The 12021-nt window shown below is 50.3% G+C and overlaps 3 protein-coding genes across 3 annotated transcripts; 1 reads left to right on the top strand and 2 right to left on the bottom strand.

Annotated features, from left to right (window-relative positions):
- Positions 1-2813: 2813 nt before the first annotated feature.
- Positions 2814-4901, bottom strand: LOC108328172 (uncharacterized). The gene has a single exon (XM_017561993.1). It carries the CDS (start codon positions 4899-4901, stop codon positions 2814-2816), a length of 2088 nt encoding a protein of 695 aa, XP_017417482.1.
- Positions 4902-6161: 1260 nt separating this feature from the next.
- Positions 6162-7646, bottom strand: LOC108328191 (uncharacterized). Its single transcript, XM_017562016.2, has one exon. The coding sequence runs from the start codon at positions 7644-7646 to the stop codon at positions 6162-6164; it is 1485 nt and encodes a 494-aa protein (XP_017417505.1).
- A 1169-nt stretch (positions 7647-8815) lies between these two features.
- LOC128193507 (uncharacterized) lies at positions 8816-10351 on the top strand. Its single transcript, XM_052867130.1, has one exon. The coding sequence runs from the start codon at positions 8816-8818 to the stop codon at positions 10349-10351; it is 1536 nt and encodes a 511-aa protein (XP_052723090.1).
- The last annotated feature ends 1670 nt before the right edge of the window (positions 10352-12021 follow it).

The following is a 12021-nucleotide window of genomic DNA, read 5'->3' as shown; positions in this document are numbered from 1 at the left end:
CGGCGGTTGGGTGTCCTTCACTTCTGTACGGGAGAGAGCACTATTCCGTCCCTTCTCGGATTCTTTCAAGAACTTCAAACACCACTATTTCAAAATAATCATAGACACCGCCGGACGCCATGAATTTCATGATGGCGAGGGGCGCCCGCTGTTCCCTTTTTACTGGACAAGGGAGCCTCGGAAAATAAAGGCGTTCCCTGTGGGAGCGATGAGTCCGTCCGACTTGGAAGCTGTGCGCACCATCAACGCCCTCCCCCGCCGGATTTCCGCCCGTGGTTTGGTTGAATGCCTTAGTCTTGAGGATTGTGGACAAAAGGCGTTCGGTATGGTATTTTTATGTCGATTTTGTTTGTATATAGTACACTGATTTTAACGTTTCTGAATTGGTTTATTTTTTTCAGAACTCATGACGACACGTGCTCCCCGTCAATCCAATTACATGGCTTCCCGCAAGCGAGGTGGAGCCAGCTCTTCTTCCGCTCGGCCAAAGGTCGCGCCCCGCCCTCCGCCCTTGCGGTCATCGGGCGGCCGTCTTCCTCCAATGCAAGCCGGGGAGCCAACAGCTAGAGGCAAGACGTCCGGTCTGGATCCCCTTCCTGACTTTGGAGCCGTCCAGGTGGATCCTTCTTCTGAGGCAGCTACTACATCCGGCGCTCCTTTGGTGCGCAAACGGAAAGATCCTGCGGTCGAAGGCCGTAAGGACAAATAAGGTTCCTCGTCGCGGTCGGCGTCGAAGAGGGCCCGTAAGGGCAAGGAGAAAGAGAAAGACAGGGAGCGGACTCCCGCGATTCCCCTTCCGGGGGGGATATTTAGTCCGGCATTCAGCATGAGCGACCGGACAAAATTTCACATGAGCTCCTCTCAACGGGCTCTTATCGAACCTCTCTCTGAGGTGGAGCTTACAAATGCTATGCTGGAGATGTCCACTCGGGCGGCCTCCCTTGCCTGGTATCTTAAGGAGTTCGCCGACCGCCCCGGGATGGAAGAAGTGCGCTCCGAGTTGTTGGCAGAGAAGAAGAACTCGACCTCCCTTCAATCAGCAATGGAACAAATGATCCTGAATCAAGACGAGTATGATAAGAGGATCGAGCAACTGGAGGCCGAGCTCGAAAAGTCGAAGAAGGAGGCCGCCGAAGCCAATGATCGTTTGGCGGTCGCCCGGGGTGATGGCGAACGGCTCATGAGGGAGTGCGACCAGCTGAAGGCCAAAGTTTCCCACCTCCAGAGTTCTGAGGCCGAACTCCGAAAGACGAACCAGCTTCTGTCCGCCGATCTGGCGAAAGCCAACGATAAGGTTGCCGAGCTCGAAGCAACCATTGTCTTTGAGCACGAGGAGGGTTTCAACAAGGCCCTCCGGCAAGCGTCTCTTCTGGCCGGTATTCAAGAGCCGTATGCCCTGGGTTTCGACATCGAGAAGGATGTTTTTGATGGCGTCCTGGTGGATTTGAATACCGTAGGCGTCGAAGATCCAGCAACCGAGGTGCCTTCCGGAGTTGTGGAGGCCGCTGAAGCCGGGCGAGCTGAACTGGAGGCCGATAGGGCCAATTAGATTTTTTCATTTCATTTTTGCAATGTGTATTATTGTGGCCGCCCGCCCAACGTCTTGGTTTGTCGAGATGTTGGCCGGGCGGTCCTTTTGTAAATGCTTGGCACGTTTGGTGCTTTCGCCGATCAATACACAGTTCACCTTTCCTGTTTCTTTTTAAGCTTTTCGATGTGCATTTATATATTTTGCTTAAGGTAAAATGAACCACACTAAACGTTATTTTCTCGTTAGTCGCCCGCCCTAATCGGTTTGGGCTCTTAAGGCTTGGACGGTCCGTGGCCCTTCGGAAAGGAAAACTTTGTTGACCGTCCGGCCAAGTTGGCAATGACTCCCGGGGAACAGTTTATCATCTTGGACCTTTTAGGGGGCGGACGACAATGGTTCCTCGGAAAGAGTTCTTCGTTTACCGTCCGGCCAAGTTGACAGTGGTTCCTGGGGAACTCTCTGTTCATCAACTTGGATTTTTAAGGCACAGACGGTAGTGGTTCTTCGGAAAGAACTCTCCGTTCACCGTCCGGCCAAGTTGACAGTGGTTCCTGGGGAACTCTCCGTTCATCAACTTGGGCTTTTAAGGCACGGACGGCAGTGGTTCTTCGGAAAGAACTCTCCGTTCACCGTCCGGCCAAGTTGACAATGGTTCCTGGGGAACTCTCCGTTCATCAACTTGGGCTTTTAAGGCACGAACGGCAGTGGTTCTCCGGAAAGAACTCTCCGTTCACCGTCCGACCAAGTTGACAGTGGTTCCTGGGGAACTCTCCGTTCATCAACTCGGGTTTTTGCTTTACTCTGAGACTTAATCTTGAGAGAAAATGGGCGGCCTGTAATTGAATTGATAATCGAAGAATGAAAATACAAGTCATGATTCAACTAAAATAAAATTTTAAATGTATGGCGTTCCAAGTGTTTGGGAGAGGCCGTCCGTCCGAGCTTTGTAGCCTGTATGCCCCATTTCCGAGCGCTTCGACAACCCGGAACGGTCCTTCCCATTTTGCCGCCAGCTTGCCATGTGCTGCTACGCGACGAGCTTCGCCAGCCTTTCTCCATACTAAGTCGCCTTCTTGGAAGCTTCTAGGCCGCACCTTGGAGTTGTATTTTCTTTCCATCATGCGCTTGCATGCTTCGGCTCTTAAGGCCGCCCGGTCTCGACGTTCGTCCAAGGAGTCCAGCTCGATCCTTAGTTCCTGGCTGTTTAGCTGTAAGTCTTCGACCTGCCGCCTTAATGATGGCTCCCCTAGCTCGACTGGCAACATGGCGTCAGTGCCATACGTTAAGTTAAAGGGGGTCTCCCCAGTTGTTCCATGCGGCGTGCACCGATATGCCCACAGGACTTCGGGTAGCTCGTCGACCCACGCCCCTTTCGCTCCCCTAACCGCCGTTTTAGCTCAGCGACTACCGTCTTGTTCATCGCCTCCACCTGACCGTTCGTCTGAGGGTGTTCTAACGAGCTGGTGACATGTCTAATTCCCAACCCATCAAAGAACTCGGTCAGTTTTCTGTCGATGAACTGCCGGCCGTTATCCGTGATGATCGTGCGCGGAAGGCCGAAGCGGCATATCAACTTCCAGCAGAATTTTTGGACCTGGGCGGCTGTTATGGTTGCTAGGGGCTCGGCCTCTACCCACTTAGTGAAGTAGTCCACCGCCACTAACAGGAATTTCTTCTGGGCCCGGCCTATGGGAAACGGTCCTACGATATCCATCCCCCATTGAGCGAACGGCCAGGGCGATACGATCGTGTGCAGCGTGTGAGGGTGCAGATGAGTGTCATTGGCGTGCTCCTGACAACTAATGCATTTCTGGACGAACGTCTTTGTATCCGCTTCCATAGTCGGCCAATAGTAGCCGGCTCTTAGGACTCGGGCTTTTAGCGTCCGCCCGCCTGTGTGAAAGCCACATATGCCGTTGTGGAGTTCGTCCATCACATAGTGTGCCTCTTGCTCCCCCAGGCACTTAAGAAGGGGGGTAGAGAACCCCCTCCTGTACAGACTGTCCCCCACTAATAGGTAGCGGGCGATCTTCTTTGCTTCGCTGGGCCGGACAGGGCGTCCGTCATCCTGTCGAGACATAATTTCTCTGACTTCGGAACACCAATCCTCCTCTTTGGTAGACACTGCCGCACAGTCGATGGAGGGTTGAAACAACACTTGTCGCACGATGGTCGTCAGCTGTCCCCTCTCTTTGCCCGAGCTGAGCTTCGATAACATGTCCGCCCGGGTATTTTCGTCCCTCGGAATATGTTGGATGGTGATTTGGTCGAACGCCCTTGCCAGTTCTGACGCACGGTGGAAGTATCGCATCAAATGCTCCTCCTTCACTTGAAAGTCACCATTCATCTTGCCGACGACTAGTTGGGAGTCCGTCCGGCAGGTGATTTTCTTCGCCCCCATGTCCTTTGCCAATCCTAGGCCGACCACCAAAGCTTCGTATTCTGCTTGGTTATTGGAGGCTTTGAATTTGAATATCAAGGAGTGCTCTAACAAGAATCCGTTAGGTCCCTCCAATACGATGCCAGCCCCACAGACTGACCTGTCGGACGCCCCATCTACATACAAATTCCACTCGTCCTGGTGGGTGGGAAGTAGTTCAGCTGCGAAGTCGGCGAGGTGCTGGCCCCTGATCGGCCCTCTCGGTTCGTAGCGCAAGCCGAACTCGGACAGTTCTACCGCCCACGCCCATATGCGTATTGCCAGGTCTGGCTTCCTTAGGATTTTCGAGATGGGGAAATCGGTCTTGACGACGATTTGGTGGCTATGGAAGTAAGGCCGGAGGCGTCTCGACGCGTTCAACAGCGCGAGCGCTACCTTTTCCACTCGTTGGTAACGAGTCTCTCGGTCCAGGAGCGTTCGGCTGACGAAGTATACTAGCTTTGATTGAGGCTTTTCCTGTGTTAATACGACACTGATGGCCGATTCGGATACGCCCAGGAAGATATGCAAGTCCTCCCCTGGCGCCGGACGGTTCATCACGGGTGGGTTAAGCAGGATCGTTTTGACGTCCTGGAACGCCCGTTCGCACTCAGCGTCCCATACCGAGCCGGCTCCCTTCTTCATTCTTCGTAGGACGGGTCTGACTCGTTCGGCCAACTTTGGGATGAATCGGGACAATGCCGTGAGCCGCCCTACGAGCCTTTGTACTTCTTTAAGGGTGGTCGGGCTCTGCATCTGCAGTACCGCTTCACACTTGTCTGGATTAGCCTTAATTCCCCTGGACGTGAGCATGAAGCCTAAGAACTTCCCGGCGGCTACCCCGAACGTACATTTTGCCGGATTCAGGCGCATCCCGAACTTCCTGACTTGGCGAAAAACCTCCTCCAAGTCCTTCGTGTGGTCGATTCCGTTCGTCGATCGGACGACCATGTCGTCCACATAGACGTCCATGCACCTGCCAATTTGCTCCTAGAAGATCCGGTCCATTAGCCGCTTGTAAGTCGCTCCGGCATTCTTCAGGCCAAAGGGCATCACTTCGTAGCAAAAGTTCGCCCGTTCCGTCATGAAGGCGGTCTTTTCTTGGTCGGGCCCGTACATGGGTATCTGGTTATACCCAGAATACGCGTCGAGGAAGCTGAGTATCCGGTGTCCGGACGCACCGTCTACCAACGCGTCGATGCTGGGTAAGGGGTGGGAGTCTTTCGGGCAGGCTTTGTTCAGATCAGTGTAGTCCGTGCACATCCGCCACTTCTCACTAGCCTTTTTCACCATTACTACGTTGGCCAACCAAGTGGTGTAGGTGACCTCTCTGATAAAGCCGGCCGCCTTCAACTTCCCCACCTCTTCCTTCACAGCTCTTCTCTTCTCCTCTCCCTGCCTCCGCTTCTTCTGCGCCACCGGACGGGCTTCTTTGAACAGGGCTAGCCTGTGAGACATGACTGAGGGATGAATCCTCGGCATATCGGTCGTCGTCCATGCGAACAGGTCCCTGTTTTTCCACAAGAGCGATCTGAGCTCTTTTTCCACCTCAGGGTCCAATCCCCTCGCCATGGTGGTCGTTTGGGCGGGCTCCTTCCCTATTAGGACCGGCTGGGTTTCTCCCATAGGCTCCAATCGGTCTTCGGTATTCGTCCTGGGGTCGAGGTCGGCCATAGCGACTTCGGAACTGGTCGCCCTTCTTTTTCCTGGGTGGGTGTGCAGCTTCAGACCGGCTGCGTAGCATTCCCGGGCCGTCTTCTGATCCGCCCGGACCGTGCATATGGTTCCCTTCTCGGAGGGGTACTTCATTGTGAGATGGGGAGTGGACACGATTGCACCGAAAGCGTTTAGGCACGGCCGGCCGAGTAACACGTTGTAGGAGGTGTTGGCCTCGACCAGCAGATATCGGATTCTCTTTTCTTCACTTGATCGTCCGGTTCCTAGCCTTGTCCTTAACTCCAAATAACCGCGAGTGTCCACTCTCTCTCCCGCGAATCCCACGATCTGGCCGTTGTAAGGAACGATAAGATCTTCCGAGATGTCCATTTGCTGGAAGGTCTTCCAGTAGAGAATATTCACTGAGCTCCCCTGATCTACCAAGACGTTGCTGATGCCGTAGCGGGCGATCTCGGCTGTTATCACCATAGGGTCGTCCTGATCGGGGTCAGGTGCGTGAAAGTCTTCATCCGAAAACGTGATGGGAGGCATAGTTCACCGGGGCCTATCCACTGAATGCACTGAATGTAGTGCTCGTATGTGGCGTTTTCGGGCGGACGCCGTCGATCCTCCCCCGGCAAATCCTCCGGAGATCGTGTTGATGTGCCCCCTTAGCGGACGTTCGCGACTTCTACTTCGGCTTCGGCTTCGCTCGGAGCGAGGACGTTCGTTCTTGTCGCTCCTAGGTCTCTCGGACCTGTAGGTTGGTCGCCTGGCAGTCCTCTCGGCGGGTGCCTGAGGACGATCGTCCCGTATGTACTTCTTCAGCTTCCCGACCTGGATTAGCTGCTCAATTTTGTTCTTCAGGGTCACACACTCCTCGGTGGTATGACCCATGTTCTTGTGGTAGGCGCAGTGTTTACTTCCATCAGCGCCAGATGGTGTTGGTCGCTTCAGGGGTTCTGGGAGCAGGTCCGCGCTGAGCGCCTCCCGTAGGATCTTCTCCCGGGGGGCGTTCAGGGGGGTATATTGTTGAAAGCGGGGCCCTCGGGGCGGTTCTTTCTGCCTGCCGCCGCCCGGTTTTCCTCCCGAATTACCGGGTTTCCCCCCGTCTGCCTTCTCGCTCCGCAGCTCCTGGCTCTCCTTCTTGTACGATAACTTCATCTCCTTAACTCTGATCTCGTCTGCCGCACGTTCCCTCAGCTCCATGGTCTTAGGGGCCCGTCGGCAGACGCTATCTTTGAACGGACCGGGCTTGAGGGCAGGCAGAATGTAATGGAGGGCGAGCTCCGGACTCAACGCCTTCACCCGCCGGACGGTTTTCTGGTACCGGTCCATGAACGCTCTCAGCGTTTCTTCCTTTCCCTGCTTCAGGTTGACTAGCTCGAACACGGTCAAGTCTTGAGTGCTGCTAGCCGCGAATTGCCGTATAAATAACTGCTTCAGTCCGGCGAAATTCTCTATGGAATTGGGAGGCAGGTTGTTGAACCATTCGAGGGCCTCGTCCTCCAAGGACAGCGAGAACGCTCGGCACCAGATGGCGTCGTTACCCGTTCTGAATGCCATTGCGTTTGAGAATGTTTTGACGTGGCCCTCAGGATCGGTCGTTCCATCATATATTTTGAATTGAGGTGCAATGAACTGTTCAGAAATTTGAACGTCCATTATGTTTTGGGCAAAGGGGAGTAACATCGTGGAGGAAGGTTCCGGTTTGACTGCCATCCGTCTGTCCTCGGCCGCGCTCTCCGCGTGCACAGACTTGGCCTTACTACCCTCGGCCTCGGTGCCAGTCGGCCTCCAGGTCTCGTCACGTTCGGTATTTTGCTCCGAACGTTCGTCCGCGACCGCCTTCCCCTTCTCCTTCGCCCGCTCGTCCTCTTCCGTCTTCTTGGCTACTTCCCGGCTTATCCGGGCCTCACAGTCGGCCTTCACAGCCGCCAGCTCATCTTCGTGACGCTGTTGCATCTCGTCCATCTTTTGTTGTAGAACTCTGATCATCTCGATAGGGTCGTCGTTGTTCATATTTCTCGTGGTCACCATTGGGTATTTAGAATCACACGGCCCCACGGTGGGTGCCAGTTGTTTCGGGTGTGGGGGGGCAGTGCTGGTCCCACGTTTCCACGTCACTCTCTTCTCGTCATCCGTACGTCGGATCCTCTGTTCTCACTCCTCAGTCCGCCGGTGGGAGACCTACAAAAGATTCTCTGATGCCAAAGTCAGTTGAGAGCTAAGGCGTTTTTCTCAGACAGTAATAAATGTGCAGTAAATGCAACCTATCTACCACTCACCCTGGATCTGTATTTATAGTTTTCGCTATGGGCTTGGGATTAGTGGAACGTTAATCACGGCCCAATTCAGCCCAAATAGCTTTTAAACCCTACTTACCTTAAACTAGGATGATTAGTTACATGGCCGGCCTATCCGGACGGTCGGGTGGCCGGCTCCGGGTGAGTTCTGGGTATGGGCGTGCGAGCGTCCGCCCTGCCTTACGTAGCTTTTCACAAGAGTATGGTCACGGGGCATAAGGGCGGCCGCCCTATAAGTGGATAGAAGTGTACTCTCCTGGGTCTATGTTATAGTGGGCGGCCGATCAGTGGGTAATCCGTTGGCACGGATGTTCTTCCGTACGGTGTCCGGCCCTTGGGTCTTGTACGCTGAAATGGGCGGCCGGTCCATTTGACAATCCAATGACTTGGATGTCCTTCCGTACAGCGTCCGGTCCCTACTGGTACAACAACCATTTGGGGGCAATCCTTTTTCAGTAAATCCTTTCCATACCCGTTCCCTATTATGAACAAAACTCATGCCTAAAAACTAGGGCATCTCTAACATTCATGGATACATATCTCCATACTTATTTTACCAAACACCATTTGGTGTGTTGTATCTCATATTCACATATTACACGCCAACGTGGCTATCCAGTGTCCTTTAAATCCTTACCACTTTCAACTTTTCTGTGATTTCCGTTTATTTTTAGCATGCATCATTTCTGCATTTTCGCATAATTCGTTTTCATCTAATCCAAGTTAATAAAAACAGTATAAAGTTTAAGAAAAAAAACAACGACAAAACTTCCACGACATCCTTATAAGACTCGAGCAAACTCCAAAGCTATGGAAGATTGAGAAGAGGAACGTGAAACTGTAAAGGCCGATATTAGTCAGCTAAAGGATCAAGTCGGTCAAATTTTAGAAGCGTTGAAAGCCATGAAAACCGCAGGAGAGACTTCGTTTGCAAAGGCTGATGATAATGCTCACACTCCAGTACATGACGCTGTGGGCACACAATTCACATTTCCAATGTATGGTTTACCACCAGGTTACACACCGCCTATTGGAGATCATTCAGAGGCAGAGCATACTTCTTTGGCTTTTCCCGTAACTGACAATGTACTTCCCATTAGTACCCAGGGGCCTATCCACACAACTGAGGCAAAACTGAATGAAACGTCCAAGCTTCCCCACACAATTGTCGCACAAGATGCTACTTTGCATGCGAACGTAGAAGGAGCGAAGGATAAACTTGAAGTTCTAGAAGGTAGACTGAGAGCCATAGAAGGGTTTGAAAGTTACGGGTTTGGTGACGTGGCAAGGTTGAGTTTGGCTCCAGGAGTGACCATTCCACACAAGTTTAAGGTGCCAGAATTTGAGAAATACAAGGGAAACACATGCCCTAAGAACCATTTGACCATGTATTGTCGAAAAATGGCTGCCTACGCATACGACGATAAACTACTTATTCATTTCTTTCAAGATAGTTTGGCTGAAGCAGCGTTGAGTTGGTATACGCATCTGGAATCCTCTCATATCTGTTCTTGGACAGATTTGGCAGATGCCTTTGTAAGACAGTACAAATACAACATGCATGTCGCGCCAGACAAGTTACAGTTGCACCATATGGCAAAGAAAGATGAGGAGTCTTTTAAAGAATACGCGCAACGATGGAGAGAGCTGGCAGCGCAGGTTGAACCACCTCTATATGACAAGGAGATGGTTGCAATGTTTGTAAGCACACTACAACCACCTTTTTATGAGCATATGATTGGCAACGTGTCTTCCAATTTCGCTGATATCATCATCATAGGCGAAACAATTGAAATCGGACTGAAAAGTGGGAAAATTATATCTCAAGCCACCACTCCGAAGAAATCTATTTTTAATCCAGGGAAAGAGAAAGAAGGGGGAGTGCATGCAACATCAGCAATACCCATGTGGGGAGGTCATGCGCCCACACATAGCTATCAACCAAGCCCGAGTTATCCTCTTTATGTGAACAATACAGTGTCTGGTCCCCAAATGAGACCTCGACAACCAGGATATTATCAACCACAACAGGCTAATGCTAGGGGCACTGGAGCCGGTTTAGGTCCAGATCAGAATGTTGGTCAAAGTGCTAATGCCAGGAGGAACCAATTGAAAATTTTCACTCCCATTCCTATGACGTATACAGATTTGTTACCTCATCTCCTTAAGAAGAGTTTGGCCGCTATTCGTCCAATAAAACCCTTACAGCCTCCATACCCTAAAAGTTTTGATGTAAGTGCGAGATGCGATTTTCACGGGGGAGCCATTGGCCATTCGACCGAAGGATGCGCCTCTCTTAAATTCACAGTACAATCTCTAATTGATGCAGGATGGCTGAAGTTCCAAGAAGACAAACCTAGTGTTGAAGTCAATCCCCTTATCGAGCACGAAAATACCTCAACAAATGCCATCGAGGTTGGACGACACAGGCTAGTGTAGGATGTTAGTAAAATTTGTAGTTCTAAAAAGGTCATTTTTGAAACGCTGATAAGATTGGGTTTGTTAAGGGGTGGAGATGGCCTCGGCGTGACATGTGGAATCTGTCCAGGAGCCGAACATATCATTAATGAGTGTACCAGGTTTAGAAGCATTCTCCAAGATCTGATCGACGGAAATTTCCTACAAATATACCACAAGGATAAGGAAGAAGATGTATTTGCAAACCCAAGGGCTGAAAGATAAAGAATTTGTCTGTGATGCTTATTGAAATGTAATCGTTTTTAATTAACCTCACTGCTTTGCCCGGAGCCTTGGGGTTCGTACGTTACGGGTTGACATTTTCTTTTGCATTTGGTTTAACATTAAATCATATTTGTTTCGTTTTTTTCATCATCTCGTGGCTTAAATTTTTTAACTCAAATAATACGGATATGACAATGAATGTTTTGAAAACAATAATGTTGATTTTCCTAATTTTGAGCTCCCTATCAATAACATGGAAGATGATTATGATTGACCCATAACCCTCTCCAGGGGTAATGAGATTGGTGAAGTAAGATTCTAAAGAAATAAAACCCCATCAAGGAGAGGTTGAAATCTTTAATATAGAAGGAGAAAGCGAGAGATAGGAGGCAAAGATCGGCACTAGCATGAAGAAAGAGTTCAACACGAGTTACTTTTAGCATGTCATCAAAATCAATGATGAAGTACGAAAACAGTTCGAGGCGAGATTCTTAGCCGGGGCAAAATACTCGCAATAGGTGGCAAGTATCGTGTCGAAGAAGGACGATAATGAGCAAATGTGTGTCGACTATCGTGATTTAAAGATAATTTCTCATCGCCGCAAACCTGAACAATCAAACTTCACATCGTCGCCCAAAAATGAATGGGGCAGTCAAGGCCGTTAATAAAAAAATATCAAGAGGATTGTACCTTCGATTTACTCGGTCACTACACATCGGTACGCATGTAGACTGGGGCAACACCTTTTTCTTTGGTATATGGAACAGAAGCAGTACTACACTTCGAGGTAGAAATCCCATCCCTACAAGTGTTAGTGGAAACCAGTTAGAAGAAGTAGATTGGGTTCAAACCCGGTTTGATCAACTCAATCTCATTGAAAAAAGATTGACCGCAACATGCCATGGACAACTACACCAGCGAAGGGAATTCCAAGAAGGTGAACTGGTCCTAAAAAAAGATTTTTGCCAATACCAAAGGATCACAGGGGCAAGTGGACTCCAAATTATGAAGGCCCGTATGTGGTAAAGAAGACTTTTGGTGGTGGTGCACTTATTCTCACCAGAATGGATGAAGAGGGGTTGCCTTTGCTAGTTAATTCTAATGATTCCATGATAGGGAATGCTTTTAAAGTGCAATTGACAATATTATATTGTTTTTATTCAATAAATCTTTTTTCATCTCTTTCATAAGGTCGTTCTTAGCTTTCAAAATGCCTCCCAAAAATAATAAGCATCACAGGCAGATTCACTGGGTGCGAGTGTATTCTTAAAGGATGTCGTGGAATTAAAACAACACGGGAAGTATTTGGGTCTCACATGAATTTTCACCCATACATTCATGCATTCATCATAGTGCAGGCATCATCATAGGAAAAGCATGACACACCATGCATCGCCAACATTCAACAGGAATTCGTGAATTCGATA

This window comes from Vigna angularis, chromosome 1, assembly GCF_016808095.1.
Source record: "Vigna angularis cultivar LongXiaoDou No.4 chromosome 1, ASM1680809v1, whole genome shotgun sequence".
NCBI lineage: Eukaryota > Viridiplantae > Streptophyta > Magnoliopsida > Fabales > Fabaceae > Vigna > Vigna angularis.
This window is presented reverse-complemented; position numbering and strand designations above follow the sequence as displayed.